Raw genomic sequence first — 19005 nt, 5'->3', positions numbered from 1 at the left:
CCGCAACAACAATACTAATTAATTTCATGGTAAGGCACTGAAAGAGATAAACAAGGTCTTATCCAAAAACACACCTACTTTACAAACGGTGCAAACAAAATTGATCATGCAACTCGGATGAGCCTCGTTTCTATGTTTCAACTTGACTTTAATCTGCTTCTGGCACTGTAAACTGAGCATGTGACAATGCAATTACACAATATGGTTCCACCGAGCCATGCTGCAGTGCTCACCTCTGTATAGTCTTACTCCTTCCTTTCCTGGAGGACAATGTTATCACATCTACTACTGCTGTAGCTGTGAAATTCGTTAACTAAGAGCATGCAGAGGCACAACGCCGGAGCTTCTAGTGTGTGAATCCAGAGCCTAAACCAAAATATCCAGCATCTACTTCTGATGATTACATATGCGGTCAGCAGTCTAATGGGAGAGCCTCTCTGCAGGTAATGGCTGGCCTGGTTACAAGTAACATTAGGTAGCTCCTTTCTCTTCCTGGCCTTTTCTTAGCTGGCCTCATGCTCCATTGCTCCCTAATTGGGTCAGGGGAGACAGAGTAGCCAGTCTCTGGTGCTTTAGAAGGCCCCTCAGAGATCTGAAAGTTTCATGAGTCCCCACCACCGGTGGGAATACAGCCACTGCCATTGTTATTAATAAATGGACCCATTTTGCAACCAAGGCAGTTTTTTCCCCTCTATCTTTTCACTCTCTTTTCTTTTCTCCCTCTCTCAACCTCTATATCAGGCTGTGTTTCTCTTGTGCATTAGTGGACAAATTGCAAGATATGTAGCAGTGCCCCTAAAAATGCCCGTCTGACATCTTCAACTTACAGTGGTCCTCCGAGTCAAGATACTTTCTACTCCCTGTACCTAACATTAACGCCACTTGACAAAAAAAAAAAAAAAAAAACTAGCCAGAGCCAGTAATTCACATATGAATAGGAACTTGAGTTGTGCAAAGCTACTGACACCATGAAAGTGCACAAAAAGTCCATACCACACATGCCTAAGTCAATTTGACTTTGAATGTGGTGGAGCTTTTGGTAGCAGCATGATGTTTAAGTCTTGGATTATCAGCTTTATGTGTCTATGGCTGCAAATGAATAATGAGTTGATCCGAGATTACTGGGTATGGCATGCAACATGTGCATTTGATGTAGGCAGGAAAAGGCTTTACCTAGTTCTGTGATTATGGGGATGTTGGATCCAGTGGTGACAGAAGCCTGACGCACAAAGCCATGTACTGGACTGCTGTCTGGAGATGACCTGTCCATTCCAGGAGGCGTGAAACCTGGACACCACAGGAAAATACAAATAAGTAGCACGTTAGAAAATAATGCAAAGGGTGGCAGAAGATGCCTGTATTCTCTTTATCCAAAAATCATTGTAGTAGATGTATGATACCTACAGCACTGCATTAATATTATAGTATATAAGAATAAGCACATGTCCTGGAAACTGCTTTCAGGACCATTATACATAGTGCATGTCAGCTCACTCAGCATCAAGTTGTTGTTCACTTTGTGTCACTCAAAAGTGTGTATTGACAGAGGAAAAACAAAAAGAGCAATACGCTAAGTGAACAAGGCACCTGCCTAAAAGTTGCGATGTAGATACAGTTGCTTTTAGGGGTCAGCTAAGACATATTTAGCATTCACATCCCTCCATCAACAGGCAGACATAAATTTTATATGTTGTTCATTTTGTTACAATAAAATTGGTGAAGTGGATCCTGAAAACCTTTTATCGGAAATGGCGTGGCTGAAAACCATGAAATACAAGTGCTAGTGACAGGAGTATGAATTCACATGACTTCACATTTTTGCATTTCCTCAAAGTGACAAGTAAACACCTTAAATCTGTAATGCTATATGCATAATGCATCAACTGTGTTTTGACATCCATCATTTAATGCTGACGACAGCAAAACTCCAGCTTATAGTGCCACCACCAAGGAAACATAATGCAGGGAATATATTCAGGTCACAAAGTTTTAAAAGGATTGCAAATTCTGTGTGTGTGTGTGTGTGTGTGTGTGTGTGTGAGTGAGTGAGTGAATGTGCATGTGAGTATACGCCTTTCCTGTCAGGAAACTCAATGAGCTGCTTACATTACAAAAGAGATCTTGCAGCCTTTTGTAACAGAAAAGACACCAAATAGTTTAGTACACAGAAGGAAGCACAAACTGAACTGAAGCATGAATAATCAGAACTCTTGTTATACCAATTATCGAGCTTGGAAATGGCAGAGGTTTGACACGTTGAGTCAACCAGGGTGCACAAGCTAAGACAGTGCAATCATCATTTTGTCGATGTCCATAAAGGATGAGGTTTACTCCGCTGGAGAGTGACAGCGAGGTTTTTCGGATACTGCCTCTAAAACACTGCTCTTATTGTATCATAGTGAACATGAAGACTGCATGGCACAGTAGAAGAACATCTTCCATTCGGCGTAGTGTGTACAGCAGAAAGTGACTGTTGGCGAGAACAGGCCTGCTACTGAGCTGCTTTCAAAACCTGTTAGGTTAGATACCTAGAAGGTGGGCTGGTAATGCTCCGAACAGAGAGCCGTATGTCTTTCTAAGACAGAACAAGGCTGCTAAATGCTGCTAAATTAGAAGGGCTGATCATCCTAATCTTCTAAAGATAAATTCATACAAATGTTAATATGATGCCAATAGAGCTGGCAGGCATATGTGTCGATATACTGTACCATTATATTTACACACTTCTGCCTAGATGAAATTCCAAAATAGTGAATCAAATATAGATGTTAATTTCCTCCGTCATGCATCATCTGACTTTTAGCTGAGGACATTTTAAGTATACACTCTTAACATTTTGTGAATTCATAATTTATTGCCTAAAATAAAGGAAAACAAAAAAAAAACAAAAAACAAAACAAAACAAAAAAACACCTGATCTAACACGCAATGTCTCTTCTTGCAGGTGTTGCTACTGTGAGGCTGTGTAACCTTGTCTGTTGAGCTACAGTGTACAATAAGTGAGATCTGGGTTACATACCCTCTTATCCCTGCAGCCCCCCGGGCACAGCTATGCTCTGTGGTTGACTACACGCTACAGCAACTGTGAGAAGCTCTCCCCCAGGAAAGCGCGTGTTTATTTATTCATTTGCACCTTCTTGTTTTAAATTCCACAGACGGCATCTGAATGGGAGCATCGCTAGGAGGAAGGAATCCCCAAAGCAATACCTATGATACAATAGCAGTGTCTGGGTATGAGTGTGTTTCCTTGTGCATGCATGATTGCATGTCAGTGTGGTGTGTATCTGTGTTTTCTAAAGTGAAGTATTTATCACTGAAATGGGTGGTTGATGTAAGACCCAATTATTGATGACAATAGGCTCTATCCATCGACCCAGGAAGAGGATATAAGCTGGTGGGCTTCCATATGAAGGTGGCTCTGTGTGAATACAGCTCCCCAGAGCAGTGTGCTCTCAGATTTACCCCTTCTTATTGTTCCTCAGTGGCACTGCTATCGACAGCACATCACTCACTCAAGGCTGGAGAAATAACAGCATTGGCATTCTCCTAAAACATGTGGAAGTGCTCTGCACTAAAAAATAATGGCCTCTTGGACCTTCAGCTTTGATTTGTATTTACAACAGTCACTGTGATGACACTACAATAAATAGTACTGAGCTCAAGGCATGTCATGTCTTTCAGGCTAATCATAAACTGAGGATTACCTGTTTGTGGATGTGTTTGGATAGACTGCATTGGCATAAATGTCTGTGTGTGTGTGTGTGTACACACACACAGACGTGCACATGCACGCGGATTCGAGCACGAAGTTGCATGTGTCGCTGTTTTGTTGTGACTAATGAGGAGCAGCTGAATTGGCCTGCCTGGTGATTTGTACTAGCTGCTTAATGATGATGAGGCCTGATGGGATGCCAGGTTCATGTGTTTGTCTGCAAACATCAACAATCTGTTCCAGACAATCTGCCAGACACCAGATCAGGGGGAACAACAATCAAATGACACAGTCATGTTGATTACATCATTAAAAAGTATTATCAAGGAGGTTTAGCAGCATGTAATTACCAGGAACAAGACTGAAATCACCAGAAAATTATATGGAGTAAACACTCTTCAAAGGCTTGATGAAACAATCAACACAATTTTTTTCTGTGTGCACGTCTTTAGGAGATGCAGTAATGTCAGATTATAGGATCCACTTGCACCAAATTTGCTGAGTATTTCAATTAAGTGAACATATTAACATATATGACTGTGCTTGAGAACCTACATGCATCTGTTATTTCTTTCCCAATCTTTTTCCTCTCTTCTTTTGACTACTCTCTTCCCTCCCTGCCACAACCTGTCCCCTTTGGGCAGCATTGCACATGGAGTCTAATAGGACGCTCCTTACCTTGGGAATTAGCCTGTAAGACCCCGATGCTGTCATCAAACTGCATAGATTTGATGTTGAGTGATGCCAAGATGCATTCCTTATCCTGCAGAGAGGCATCTTCGATATTGTTCTGATTGGCTGACAGTATAACGCACATGTCGCAGAGGTTGATGTTGACAGCTCTTAAATCTGCCCGACTTAATGGTGTACCCTTCAGGGTGATGAGAACAGAGAGAAAGAGCAAGACAGAGAGAGAGAGAGAGAGGGAGAAAGTAAAACATGGAGAAGAGACAGACATGGGGGAGAGAAAAAGAAATTTAAGAAGTGAGCAGAGTGGAGCTCTGGGAAATTAGTTAACAAGTATTCTTGTTTTGAGGCAATGACATTCCACTGATCTAACTGGGCACTGGAGAATCAGAGACATGGACTAATCTAAAGACTAGCCTGCTCCGAGGGCCATGTTTGGGATTCTCCTTGGATCATCAGTCAACCCGGGCCTAACAAGCTCTAAGGCAGCAAACCATGCCATCTGTGATGGGCAATGCAGCTGCAACACACAAACCCCACTTTAGATATACAGGATGTGTCACTGCTGTGGAGGAGGAGGGGGGGGGTCTGAGTTCTCATGGAGTGATCATTCAATTGAGTAGCATCCAATCAAATCAAAGCTGTAATCCCTCTCAAGATTTCGATGTACATGTAACTCAACATCTCAGTGCCTTGTTAGTTGAACAGTGACTCTGATTTAAATGAGTCTTCTCCGGTACACTCACAGGTAAGATGGAGACCTTGGGGAAGTTGTGCAAAGTTTCCCACTCTCTCCGCAGGTAATCCAGCGAGCCCACAAAAACAATAGGCTTTAGCTCATGGTAATGGAAGTTGCTGGCTCTTAAAGGCATCACCAAGTTTCGCAGCCCCACTAAAGCGGACGTGCCATCCCCAAATATACAGACCACTACATGACCACTGAGCACTGTCATGGAGGCTTCACTCCGGGTCTGCAGGTAACAAGAGAGAAACAGGGAATGGGGAGAAAAGCAGAGAGACGGGCATTACAGAAAGGTAATAGGAAAAACACAGAAGAAGAAGAAGTAGAGAGAGACAAACACAGATTTACAGAATAGAAATGAGTGTTTTTAACAAAAACAAATGTGTTCAAAAGTCATTGTGTTTAAAACTGTTATAAACCCACAACAAATAGTCTGTTAACCAAGTGTTCAGTTGAATAAAATATATAGTCCATCAGTAAAGCTTGCTACTTATATTCTGTAACATTTACATAAGCAGCAGTTTGGTTAACTACTATTCTGTTTATAAGCAGCTTAGGATCAGAAATAGAAATTTTACAGAACAAAAACAAAAACACCTTTTTCAAAGGGCAGCTGATTCAATCAGCCTGAAAAATGCAGTTTGTAAGATTTTAGGCACATAAAATATGTATGACGACATGGAGACGTGTAAATAAACAAAAAAAAGAAAGAAAGAAAGAAAGAAAGAGCAACGCAATGCTCAGCTTTCAAGATCCGTCACCCACCAGTTTGATGTGCATCCCTTTGTATAAGTGTAAATATAAGTGCATTTTAAGTAAACCACATGCTACTATGATACCAACTTGTTTGAAACCTAATTGAGTCTTTATATGTTGGACACATGAGTAAAACTAAGAGCCTCAGGGGACGGGACTGTACTGTAGATTATCTGGAATATTAATATAAACATCCTTAATTTTCCTCGTGAACTCAACAGGGTCACTGTTGTGACAGATTTAGCCCGACCCAAAAAAATAAAAATAAAAAAAAACCTAACCTAAAATGCTTACAAACTGCGTTGTTAGGACATCTGAGCAAACCCATGCGTAGTGTTGAAATGCGGTTCACAGATCCTTTGTGGATATACAAAGAAAACTATAAACTCACCTTGGGACAACAGAGAGGCAATGAGAGAAATTTCAGTACAAATTAGTATGTGATCGTGTCACTACAACATTGAGGGGAAACCGTAGCTACTGCGCTCACTTTTAAGTTTGTTGTTTGTTGCACATTCTGCATCATTTGAGAGGATTGCAGTGACAGAACAACGTTCTCGCCCCACTCACCAGGATAACTTTTTCGATGTCCTTCGACGGGCACCAGTGAAACATCCCTGTTGAGTCATACCTCTTGACGTTCATGTCCATGTTCTCAATTTGTTCATTTCCAGGAATTAGCAGGGGGTCGTGTCGGCTGAAAAAACAGAATAATATATTATGTTGGAACACTTTGTGAAATGACTGCAGCCTTGTGGATGAGACACAAAAGAGGTGAAGGTCCACGTGACCTACTGAGATCTACAGTACACACACATATTCATACAACATACTAAAAGTCAACCCTGTTCTTATATTGTTTAATTTTGTACTGCGATGGAGTTGGGCCATTAACTGCGATATCATTACAAAAGTCCTTCTTGTCCTTGATGTCAAGTCATCTGAAAACTCAAAGACTGTGGTGCTTGCAGTCGTGCAGGGGAGAACAGCACGACGTGAGTGCTACTGACTGAATGGCATGACAACACAAGGCCAATTACCAGCTTTTACCCTCTCTTCCAGTTCCTGATGCCATGCAGCGCAAACAGTAAAAGCTCCAACAGGCTCACACTTTAAATATTTCAAGAATTTGCCCAATCACATTTTGCTTTCCCAACTGATGGTCATTAATGTTTCAACAACATGTCACAACCAACCAGGCTAATCCACAGCAGTGGGCTGCTGAGTTTCATCCCATGTAACACTGACCATGAAAGGGCTCCTGTCAGTCCTATTATACCACCTCTCTTGTTGTTGCACTTATCCTACAAGACGTGCTCTCACAGTCTCACTAAATACAATCCAGACTTTTCCTACTAAACACTAATAATTCTGTGCTGTTCCTCAAAAAAAAAAAAAAAAAAAAAAACGGTGATGCAAATGTAAATCATTTTACAGTTCAACCCAAATAATAAAATGCTAGGTTAGGTTAAAGCATCACTATACCAACTCCAAAAACAGGGAACTGCAGAGACAGACATTTGAGTAATATGGGAGAAAACATCTCAAGAATTTGACATACATCTCTCTCAGTATCACTCTCTCTATCCTCTATCAACACTGTCATTCACTGGCAAGGCTCTGATGTTTTCTCTTCCTTCAGCCTGCATTTGGGTTGCATGCCATCGCAGGAAAAGAAAAAGTTTTTTAAAAAAGCTGTCAATTAGCCACCTTCTCTCTCTCTACCCCCTCTTCCCTCTATCAGTTAGTGCAGGTGATAATAACACTGACAGCATTTAGTGTTTTTACACTCAGCCTGAATCTTTCATTCAGAGCCGCGTGTTGCGCCAATCAACTCCGTGGAGCCCCCATCACTTCAATCTGCTCAGCTCTGCTCGCCTCCACACAGGGGCTGACTGGCGCATGCAAGCAAGCTGCCGCTCCACCTCTCTCTGCCAAGACAGCTATCTTTCACAGAGTTGTCAGTGGTGTGACTGGCAGCCTGTCACCGGCTCTACACACCTCCTCCTCCTCCCTGTGCTTTCTCCCCTGCCTCGGGTTGAACCTACCACAAGGCAGACATGACGTCTGTGCCACTGTGCCACGCCCAAGGGATATCAGCTGTGGATGATACTGACATCCTCTGCAATCGAATGTGTCGTCAGTCATGACCCGTCAAAAAGGTTTGTGGAAATGGTGTTAATGTCATGGTGGCGATGCGGCTCGTTAGTACAGTGACACGTCAGATTGGTGACTGGGAAATTAATTGTATGGCAAAACTAAAGATAGGCCAGCTCGGATGTAAATTCTGATTAAATGTCAGCCACACAGATATCAATTTTCTCTTTAAGTTGCAAAAATATTTTGCACATTTCATTTGTAGGCGTTATTATTTTTAAATGATTATGTTAAGTTTATTACACCGACAACATTTCAAAACCAAAAAAATAGGCATAGAACTGCAAAGTAAAGATTTTGAGATACTGTATTTTATCAGATGCACTTATATATAGGACAAATATTTCCCTTACAGCATGTCTCACTCCAGTGTCTCACTCACTATCCTTCTTCCTCCCTCCCTCAGTACATATTTCAAACAGAGTTGAGTTATTCCAGTGTATCACTCTGCAGTCACAGGCTGGGGATGGGTGTGCTCCCCCAATCCCTCTCTGCCAGACTATGAAGGCAGCCTCTCTTTGAAAATTTTCCCCATCATGCAAACTGACAAAGGCATGCTTTTCAAAAGCCCACAGCCAATCTGTTGATCATTATTTATTTACAAAGGCCTTCAGGCTGCAAGTCCTGTAAAAACCATACTTGATACGTATGCTTGCTCTCTTGCTAGCTCTCTACTGTGTTTCCCCCCACCTTGCTTGTACAATAAAGCATCCCTAAGGCTACCTCAAACAATCACTTTTCATTGTGCATAAAATACACCTTGTAAAGCACAATTGTTTAATATATATGGTGTTATATGTTGACAGGGGCAGCTGTGAAGGGTGCTACGGACTGTGATGGGTAATTTGATGTTTTGCTAAGGGCTAACACTTGGAAAAAAAAAAATCTACACCTATAACAGAGGACCTGTCATCCCAGTACCCAAGAGCCAACAGAATACAGAAGCACCCCTAAAGCAGAAAAAACTTTGACACTGCTTTGAAGCGTTTTCAAAACTGAGTAAATAACTCACACGAATTATTATCACTGCAAGATCAAAGCGAGGATGCATATATTACATGGCAAACGGGGACCATCTTCTAAGCGAAAAAAAGGAAGAGAAGAAAAGGTTTTGTGCTTTAAGTTAGGCAAACTAAACATCCCTTTAAACAAGCAGTTAGCTGGAAATATGCCAATATCTAGTTGTTTTTGTATCATTTTTTTCCCTCTGAGCAAGGGCATCTGAAATGATGCTCTGCTGCAAACTCGACTGAAGGGTATGACTCTGTGTTGGGCTAATGGTTTGGCAAGTGTGAAGGCTTATTAAGTGCTTGTTTTGTGGAGAACTGAGGGGGAGGCCGACAAGTATGCTGGACAAAATCACATCGGCATACCAGTGCAGTAGGAGGAACGCTGCCTTAGGGGAGACATACAACATACAAAGAACTCTACTAGAATGTAAGGAAAGTGCACAATGAGAACTAAAAACAACAACATATACCCTCCAAAAACAGTACAACTAGAAGTTAAATGCTACAATTTAAAGTACATTTGTGTATTCTGCCTATTTCTGCAGACATTCTGACACATTATGAAGGAATTTGTTGTTGTTCTTAAGAATTTAAATTGCATTTAGACAATAAGATCCGGAGGTATTTATACTGCAGTGCGGCTTCACTGCATAAAAACTAACACAGACAAGTATGTGCGGTCAGAAATCCACAGCTTTCTCTTTATATTTTCCTATTGTACAGTCATATAGATGACAACTATAACACTCACCCTCATTAAGAGAAAGGCAGTGTAGCTATGAGTGTTCCTGTTCTGTTAAATTTTCACCACCATGCCTTTATCCCGCCATCCCAATGCACACGACTCGGCCTCCCAGTATTTTCCAGGCTGTCGTGTTGCTTACTCTGCCTCGCAGCCAGAGGACCACGAAAACTTACCCCTTTTATCTTTCAAAATCAATTAACAACACTTTAATTCCACAGGACAGGATAAAAGGAAGGTAATATCTGAATTCATATTTGATTGTGATGATACATCTCATATATGGCCTTAAGTACCAGAAACTGTACTCACAGGGGTTCCCACAATAGAGGAGTAGCCTTAGGGCAAAGTAACCATGCAGTTCCCTCTGATTGGTTGCTGGTGTCATTAGTGCCAGCATTGTTTAAGGAGTACATGTGGACCAGACCGGAGAAGGTGACAGCTGGGACTTTAAAGCCAGAGGAGTTTTCACACGGCTTCTCACAGCTGCTTTTTATGACAGAAATATTATTTCAGCTCTGTCATTAACAGCTGACAGCATGCCATCCTAAACAGCCAGAGCCTAACGGGGCACTTCTCTTCTCTCTTTCTCTCACAGTGTTTCTTACCTCCTTCTCCTGCCACCCCTAATTTGCCCCCTCCCATCCATCCAAACTCCCACCACCTCACCATCAGCAGCATCTGCCTCTGAAGTATCTCTCACACACACATCCCTCCATCCCTTCCTCCCTATACTTCTCCGCATCTGACTTCATCCCGCTCCCCGTTTGAAGGCTGGAAGGAGAATAAAATCAGTGTCTCTTACCTCATCATTTTGGGTGAGCAGTTGGGTGAGTTTCGCATCCCTCCATTGCGCTGCTTTTTTTTGGGCGAAAGAGTTGATGGATGCTCGTCTTCGACTGCAAACATATGCACAGAGTGTCAGAATAGAGACAGATGATTGGGGAGCGTGCTGGGCCTGATATGAAATAAAAAAATATTAGCCAAACAATCAACCATGGCAAACAAAAACTAAACAAAAGAAAAGGAAAATTAGAAAAATTCAGTGTCAAATTGAGAAAATGTAGAAAAAAGGCATTAGTAACGGACAGTGCTAATTCTGAAAAAGGCAGGAGAAAACCACAGAGAAAAACCAAATTCGACCTGAAAATGTCATGAATGGCTCCCATCCCAAAACCCCCGTATTTTGGCTCTTCTAGGGTGCATTTCAACAGGGCCTTTACTGTAGTTATACACTACTGCATGTGTTCAGTACACACACTGAATTGTGCAGGTGGTTGGACCTCCAGCAGTTTGCATCAGAGTGGCCATGCTTACCTACACCATGAATTGCCAAGTAATGATATGACCGTCATTGTCAATGAGGCACGGGGAAAAGCAATGACAATGAGATAAATAAAGGTTATGAAGATGGAGTGTGTTTGTTTATATTGTAATAATTTACCTACAGTGACAAGTAGATTAACTATTCACAATGTCCTAGTTTTCTATAAACTGGTCAGTAAATGTGACTGGATCTTCACCAGCCACAAATATAATTAAACAATATTTCTAAACCGATAAAACACAGTCATGTTCTTTCCTGTCTTTATTGAACAGAGCCATGGAACCTACAAAGTGATAATGAAAAAAGTAAGTGAATGCACACTGTCATCTGTGCTTTTATGAGTCAGGGTAGGTCCAAACCACACCTTTATCCTCAAGCTGGTTTTCAGTGACATCAAAAACCTAGTTATTTACATTTTGTGTGTATAACAGGCGTGTACAATAAAAACAGGAAACATCATGATCAGACTGTGTTGTGTTCGATTGTGTCTGTGACAGTGGTGAAAATCAGATCACATTTCATGAGCGATTTATGCAGAAAACCAGGAAACTGCAAATAGTTCACTAACTTATTCTTGCCACTGTAAATCCCACCCCTTCATTCCAGTTCTTACTACAGTGCACAATGGCTCTTCTACAGGTCTAGCTCCATGCCAAGAGATCATTTAGTACTCAACACACTCAGGGGACACTAACAGGATTTAAATTAGTGGATTGTGAATATCAAAAGAAACTAGTAAATGCACATCACCTTTCAGCAGAAGAAGGTCTTGACTAGTTTTAAAAGTTTAAATGAAAAATAATGTTGGTAGTATTACTCGTTTTTCCGTGTGTTTGACACTTCGGTGTTGAGCATTTGCAGGGCACTGAGACAACGTGTTTAAGATGATTTTGATCTGTTTTAGTTCGGTTTCCTGTCAACTATGGTTTACTGAGTTGAGAAATAAGGAGAAAAAAAAACTCTATTTTCTAGCTTTGCTTGAGTCCCAGTCAGACAGAGAGGACAAGAAGGAGCAGCCAGAGTGAGGCCAGGCCCAGCTGTTTGAAGATTTCATCAAGCTAACAGTAGTTTGATCTTCACTACTGTCTGTGAGTTTCAAGAGCTTTCAGACAGGCAACCAGATACTCTTATCCACTCTGCACTCTCCCAGCGCAAATGCCAAGTGCACCGTCACTTCAAACCCATATTAGTCCTTTGGTTAGAAATCAATAACACAGCATGATATTAGTGCAAATCAATGTGCACGCTGCAAGCCGTGACTATTCCAAGCATGTGGAATTTCATTATTGTCTGAGCACTCATTGTAGACTGTCACCTAATTCTGCTAATAAAAGATGAGAAATATGACTTAGCCTTGTAATAAAATGTCATTCTCTGACATTTCCTTTATACAATTGGGCATTTGGAATAGCTAATATAACAAGCACTTTCTACTTTACAAATAATTCCCTCTCTAATGTACTTTGAAAATACCATATCAGATAATATGCATTCCTTGCCATACTTTCTGAGAAACCTCGGGTTGAAGTTTTATTTGTTAACAGTAAAAACTAGCACTTCTCACTTACACTCACAACAATAAAATAAACTGCTGGTGATAAACATGTTTATGGTTTCAAATTAAAATCTATCTATTCAAATAAAATTTCCATTTCATCTCCCTAATGTCAGTATCAAGTGCAGGAGCTCATTTTCCTACAACAGTTCTGAAAAAAACATACTAGTAAGTGGTGCCTCAATTATAAATGTGCAGGTTTTAGCTCGCCATAGTTTGGAACTCACTCGGAATCAGCCACTGCACTAGCAGGCAGATCTGTGCAAAGCAGCAGAGGTAACAACAGCAGCAGGTCTAGCAGAGTGAACCTTCATGCAGCAAACAAGACAAAATGAAGGGACAGTACAGGCGGGTTTACTGACTGATGCATCCCGCTAAGGGGGCAACCTACAGTGCCTACTGTGACTGAGCAGCATGGCATTACTGGGGTGGTAGCGGTATTTCACCGGCAGACTGCAGGCCCGGTTCAGCCGACTCTCAGCCAGTGGTCTGGCCACGACGTCTCCAGGGCCTGAGATACTGAAGCGCAGTTGCGAGGGGTCAGCCCCACGCCTCGGCCCCACGGGGAGCAGGCTTCCTTTACGGTTATTAACAAGAGGGATGTTGACTGTGCCAGGGTTGACCAGGGGGTCGTGGCTTGGGTGCAGGGTGCTGGGAAGGTATGCATTTGAGGTAATGGAAGTGGAGATGCAGCCGGTGGTTTTAATTGATCGATTTTGAAAAGATGGTTTAACTTCATCCATTACTGTCAAACAATGGAGAATAAAACTTGTGAGAAAGCCTGCATTAATATTTGTAAATGAGTCAGTGATTAACCTATGGTAAATATAATGTTTTTATTATAAAATATTCATCCTTTATTTTTGTCAACAAGAAATTTCAGGTTAATTACATCCACAAAAAAATTAATTTCACAGTAGGAGTGTAAACCAGTTTAAGTAAATATAAAATAAGATTAAGACTCTAGACTTGAAAAAATTATGAGGTATTAAAAATATTAAGTGATAAGTGATAATTACTAAATAAATCTTTAAGAAATCAGACACTTCTGTTATTTCTATTATATCTCTTCAGCTTCAGTAAGTCATTACAGACAAAAACAATACATGCCATAACATCAGAAATAATTTATTATTAGATCAAAAACTTAATTTTATTTACTGTCCCTACAGTAAATACACTAACTGCAATGTTCACAGTGACATTTATTTTGAGGTTAGGATAAATATGAATTACTTAAAAGTCTCTCTCTCTTTTTTTCCCTCCTTTCTCAGTTGTTCTACACTTTCTGGAAGAACAAAGCAGAGATCTGGTTTGGCTAAAGCCAGTCAAATCTAATCTATGTCAATTCAAGCATGTTGTGAAGCACATTTCAACAAATGTAAAGATAACTAATCATTTATAATATTTCTATTTCAGAAACTTAAACCATGTAGGAGTTTTTAAGATTCATTTCGGCTTTTTTTTTTTTTGAAATGTTGTTTAATTCCAGTCTGCTATTCTTTTTTTATTATAAAAAATGTATGCTGACTTTTTTCTGCAGCTCTTATAGCAATCATAGAGTGTTCAGTGACTGTTGTGCTGCTGTGTGTATATAAGATGATTTTGTGTATTTAGGAATGCATGTACCTGATGGTGTACCAAGCAACCCACCGAACGCGCGCACACACACGCACACACACTCACACACACAGGAAGACAACACAGGGAGAAGAGTAAAAAATCTAGCTGTAAAGTTGACTGGGAGAGGCAGAGCCCGTTTCTTTCCTTCGGTAGAAGGGTGGTTGGTTGGTTGTTTGGAGGAGAGAGCATGCTTGGGTGGCCCCGGGCGATAAACAGACGTTTATCCCAGCCGTCAGCTGCCTCCTTGATTTACGGCGCGCCACCGATAGCTCCTGGATTCATCTGGCCCTTGTCAAACACGTGCAGCGTTAGAGAGCACTCACCCGCCCTGGCAGGTCCACTGTGCATCCTGAACAACCCAGACGGCAACTGTCCCTTCCTGAAATGCTAATCACATGATGGTACTGTCCTGCATGCAAGCCTTATCAGATCACTGTGACCCAATGTAAATTGGAGGATGAGGCAGAGGAATAACAAGTAAAAATGTTTACTTTTGTATGTGAGCTAAGCTGGCTTCGCCTTTACAGTGTTTGCTGCATGAGCAAGCTTTGTTCTTCATCTGCGTAGCAACTGCATGAAATGGCTTTTTAGGCCATGCATTGCCATGTTGTTACAGTTAAAAATAAAACTTATTTGGTGATTACTGCAGTTTTAGTCTTGCTAAAAACGCAGCCACTCTTTCAAAGAGGAAACAAAAAATGTCTTCACCAAAATCTAAATAAGAATAAATACATCAAATAAAAATATACACACATTTTCAGATGACAAATAACAATATCCAAAAATAAAACGTACTCTTAACAGCATACTAAGAAGTAATGCATTTAACAATTATTTACCAAAGGATTACCTAAATTGCAATCAGCTTTGAATCGCACCCCAGTCTCTTTTTGACTTCCACTGTTCCCTGGTGTTGTAGCGCCATCTGCTGCTACATGCAGCACAATACAAAAAGAATATTTTATGGAACCAGAAGGTATTATCAAACACAAAATAATGTCTACTCAGTTGCTATCAATAACAGGAATATATTACGTTAATTTCCTGTCAACGTATGTAGAAATTATTCAATTATGGGCAAGTTAGAATAAACAGTCTGAACAGTTAAACATGGATTTAACACTGGTTAAACTGTGCGTTTACTTGGTCTGTGTAAATGACACAACACAGATGGCAAAGTCTAAAGGAATAAGGGACAACAAAACAAATACTAAAGCAAAGCATCAGTAATAATTATGTTACATGACACAGTGAGGAGTCTACAGTCTACACACAGAGCTGGAGCAGAATGGAGAAGGACAGAGAAACACACTTACGTGATCTGACATATCCATTATACTTATATTTGGCTGAGGAGAATGCAAAGACAAGTGGCAGGTCACACAGGGGGAGAAAGGATGTAATGAAGCAGACACATTAGGAAATATAGACATCAAAACAAGAGCTGTAGAGGAAAATTAAATCAAACGTAACTACGATGAGGTACTATCGGTGAGATGCACGAGAGCATAAACCAAAAACCAAAGGTATAAATAATTAGAATAATGGAAAACCCTAATGGCAGTGATGATTAAGTCATGATGGCACAAAAAACACACACGGGTGAATGAAATGAACTGTCCATTCTCGGTGTGAGCCATGCTTTTATGAAGAGTGTACAAAACCTGATGAGATGTAGTCACAGTCTAATGGGCAATTTTATCAAATTCATCAAATTTTTCAAAAGAGCTAATTTTGACGTACACAGTTTCAGTAGACTCAACAATGTAGTGTTTTTCATTTAGTAACTCATTAAATGCTTTTTCACATTTTCATTTCAATGTGATGAACATTGTGAGGTCTGTAGACAGAACAAATAAAGGCGCCACAGGCAACAAGACAACAACCACACACTTGACTGCATGTTGATGTCCACAGCACAGACAGCAGACACTTGAAACAGCCAACAGAGCACAAATACAGAGACTTGATCTTTACATGCAGTCGAGCTCTCTCGCACAAATTGAACTCCATAAAAAAAAAAGAAAGAAAGAAAGGAAGTAAAGGGGGAATATTTCAAACACGGGTTCTTTTAAATCTCTTGGGTTGTTCTCGAAAAAAGGGTTGAACAAGGTCTCCACATATGTCAGCACTATTAATTATCTGGGAATTATAGTTTATGACCTTGACTGAGGAACTGAGGAGGTACTGGAGACTGCTACCAATATAAGAACTGGTGCAGTGGGCACTTGAACTGAGCTCTGAGCTTCTGACACTCCACACTCTTTCCCAGAGTCTCTTGCAGCAGTAAAGGTCACAGTGAGGGCCCAGGGCTGGCCTCTGACACAGATACTCAAACAGGGACCTACAGTGGCCCTGGCATCTGTCTCTAGCAATCTGCCCGCACTGCAGAGGCGGCAGACTAACTGGCTAGCATCTGGGGCGTAGCGAGGCAGCATAGGACAGAGGGTGGGTGGGGGGGTTCCAAGCCTGCCTGGTGGACAGGAGCTGTCAGGGCAAGTTTGGTGACGGACCAGCAGGGCTGGGAAAATGAAAATGCAAACATAATTTCCGTGTCAGGATAGATAAGGTCCCCAGCAATGAGATGCAGATGCACACACATGCACAGAAACAGAGATACAAGTGCGTGTTGTCACACACACGCACACTCACACACACATATAAGATTGCACATGCACGCACACACACACACACACACAGCCCAGAAGGTCGTGGACTAGCCAAAAGCATCTCTTTAGCCCCAGGTGTCCAACCCTTGTCCATAGCTCAGTTATACACCCTGTCATGTCTCTAGTAGTTCCTCACTGAAGAAAGCTAGCCGACTCTAATGATGGTCAGGTCACAAAGAAAGACCACAGTAACCAATTTTGTCTAACATGCAATGAAAATTTTAATCTGTGATTTTATCAATTTTGTTAAATCTTTACCTGACATAAGTACAAAGAAAAGAGTTTCCGTCTTTTTCCTGACTAACTGTATTCTGTTAAATAAGTAAATACGGTAAGTCAAATTTGACTTTGAAGCCAGCAACATGCAGTCTAATCTTAGTCCATCTCATATTTTCATTCCAGTAATTAACTAGACTGCAACCTGCTCGTATGTATAATCCAAAATAATCTAAAACTGCATTAACCAGATACAGTAGCAAATTTTAGCAGTTTGCTGCTTGAACATGAATTAAAACATTGCACTATCAAAGTCCATAGAGCAACAAAGATATCACCTTTAAAGATGCTGTCACACCTGTGTATGTGTATGGTCTTAATGTGACAAAGAGTACCATAAAGAAAAATCTATTATCCGAGTCCGTAGACTAGAAAAATCTGGTTCAGATGTACAAGAGCATGAAGTCATCATGGATAAAGATGTCTTATTCTCAGTCTGGTGAAAAAATTACAGGAAATGGGTTGTGGAAATCCAACAATCCCTGACTGACAAAGCCCAATGCACCCCTTCACTAAACGCACTTTGTTCAGACAAAGCCTGAGTTAAAAAGGGAAAGAAATCTAAGACAGAGGAGGCTTTCCTGAAATCCTACTGGGGGTTGTGGGAAAAGTGAGATCAGTAACCATGTAATGGCCAGTAATTGGTACCGAGGGATATCAGCGCAGGCCGAACTACAAGAGGCCGAGCCAAACTCATCACGGCGTATGTGACGCTAATCTAGGCTGAGTCAGCAGACGGTGGGAGAATGTCGAAAAGGAAATCAGATCTGTATGTCTGAACCCAAGGCTTTGATAGCTAGGCCTACTGCTGCCATGTCTAATTGACAGTATTTCCTACCCGACCCAAAAGCAAATGGAAAGGAGGGAGATCTTCCACAGGTCTCAGTCATCTTACCTTTTCCTTATCAAGCCAACAGCACTTGATCTCGTTTTGGGTTTTTTCTCCTTTTCTCTCATTTCCTTTTCCATTATCTATTTTCATGTCCTCTAGTGTGATGCACAAAACCTCTCTCTTCCCACTTTTTGTTTTTTTTTGTTCACCTTCTTTCTACAGTAATTCTCCCTCTTCTCCTGGTGAATATGTGTTTCACAGTCTGTGACTTCAAACAACTGAAATCAGGTGTTGGTCAGGTTTTTATATATATATATATATATATATATATATATATATATATATATATATATATATATATATATAAATGATGTTCTTCATTATAAATTGCCTAAAAGAGTGGTATTTCATGTTTTCTATAATAATACTTTTCCGAAGCAGTATCACCTATAAAAATGTTTGTTGCACTGCCCCTCTGTTATAAGGTTTGGCAAGACAGCGAGAAACTTTCAAAACTAAATTTCAGATGTGGTTTTCTCTTATTTTCAGCAATAAAATGAAACTAAAAAACTTTGCATAGCTGCTAAGCAAGGTTAAGTCAAAGGTTAACAAAAAAGTGAAACAAAGGCAAAGTTGTTTTAACTGAAAACAGTACAAACCGAAAACAATGTGTGTTAAATCTGAAGGCATTCAAAGTAATATGACATCATTTAACAAACAGTAGAAAGTCTTAAGAATAACATAATGCCATTTTTGGATACACAGACATCTTACCTTCAACATTTATATAGACATTAACACCAATGCTCCAATAGTGATATCATTAACACAACTGCATGACTGGTGCAGCATGCGGTAGCCACGTGTCTAACACCTACAGTACTGTACAGTACAGCAGCACCACAGAGCCACACCAC

General features: G+C 40.7%; 1 protein-coding gene across 12 annotated transcripts in view; it reads right to left on the bottom strand.

The window, feature by feature from the left end:
* The window catches only part of kcnma1a (potassium large conductance calcium-activated channel, subfamily M, alpha member 1a), a 114598-nt gene that overhangs the window by 12677 nt on the left and 82916 nt on the right, over positions 1 to 19005 (bottom strand). For all 12 annotated transcript variants that reach the window (XM_026354047.1, XM_026354046.1, XM_026354045.1 and 9 more), the window contains 5 exons: positions 10612 to 10705; positions 6468 to 6594; positions 5146 to 5370; positions 4391 to 4583; positions 1174 to 1287 (listed from right to left, as the gene is read on the bottom strand). In XM_026354047.1, the coding sequence (XP_026209832.1) occupies positions 1174 to 1287; positions 4391 to 4583; positions 5146 to 5370; positions 6468 to 6594; positions 10612 to 10705 (753 nt within the window). The remainder of the gene's footprint in view (positions 1 to 1173; positions 1288 to 4390; positions 4584 to 5145; positions 5371 to 6467; positions 6595 to 10611; positions 10706 to 19005) is intronic.

The sequence above is a fragment of the Anabas testudineus genome, chromosome 15 (assembly GCF_900324465.2).
Source record: "Anabas testudineus chromosome 15, fAnaTes1.2, whole genome shotgun sequence".
Classification (NCBI taxonomy): Eukaryota; Metazoa; Chordata; class Actinopteri; order Anabantiformes; family Anabantidae; genus Anabas; species Anabas testudineus.
Note: the sequence above shows the minus strand (reverse complement) of the source record. Positions and strands in the feature narration are given on the sequence as shown.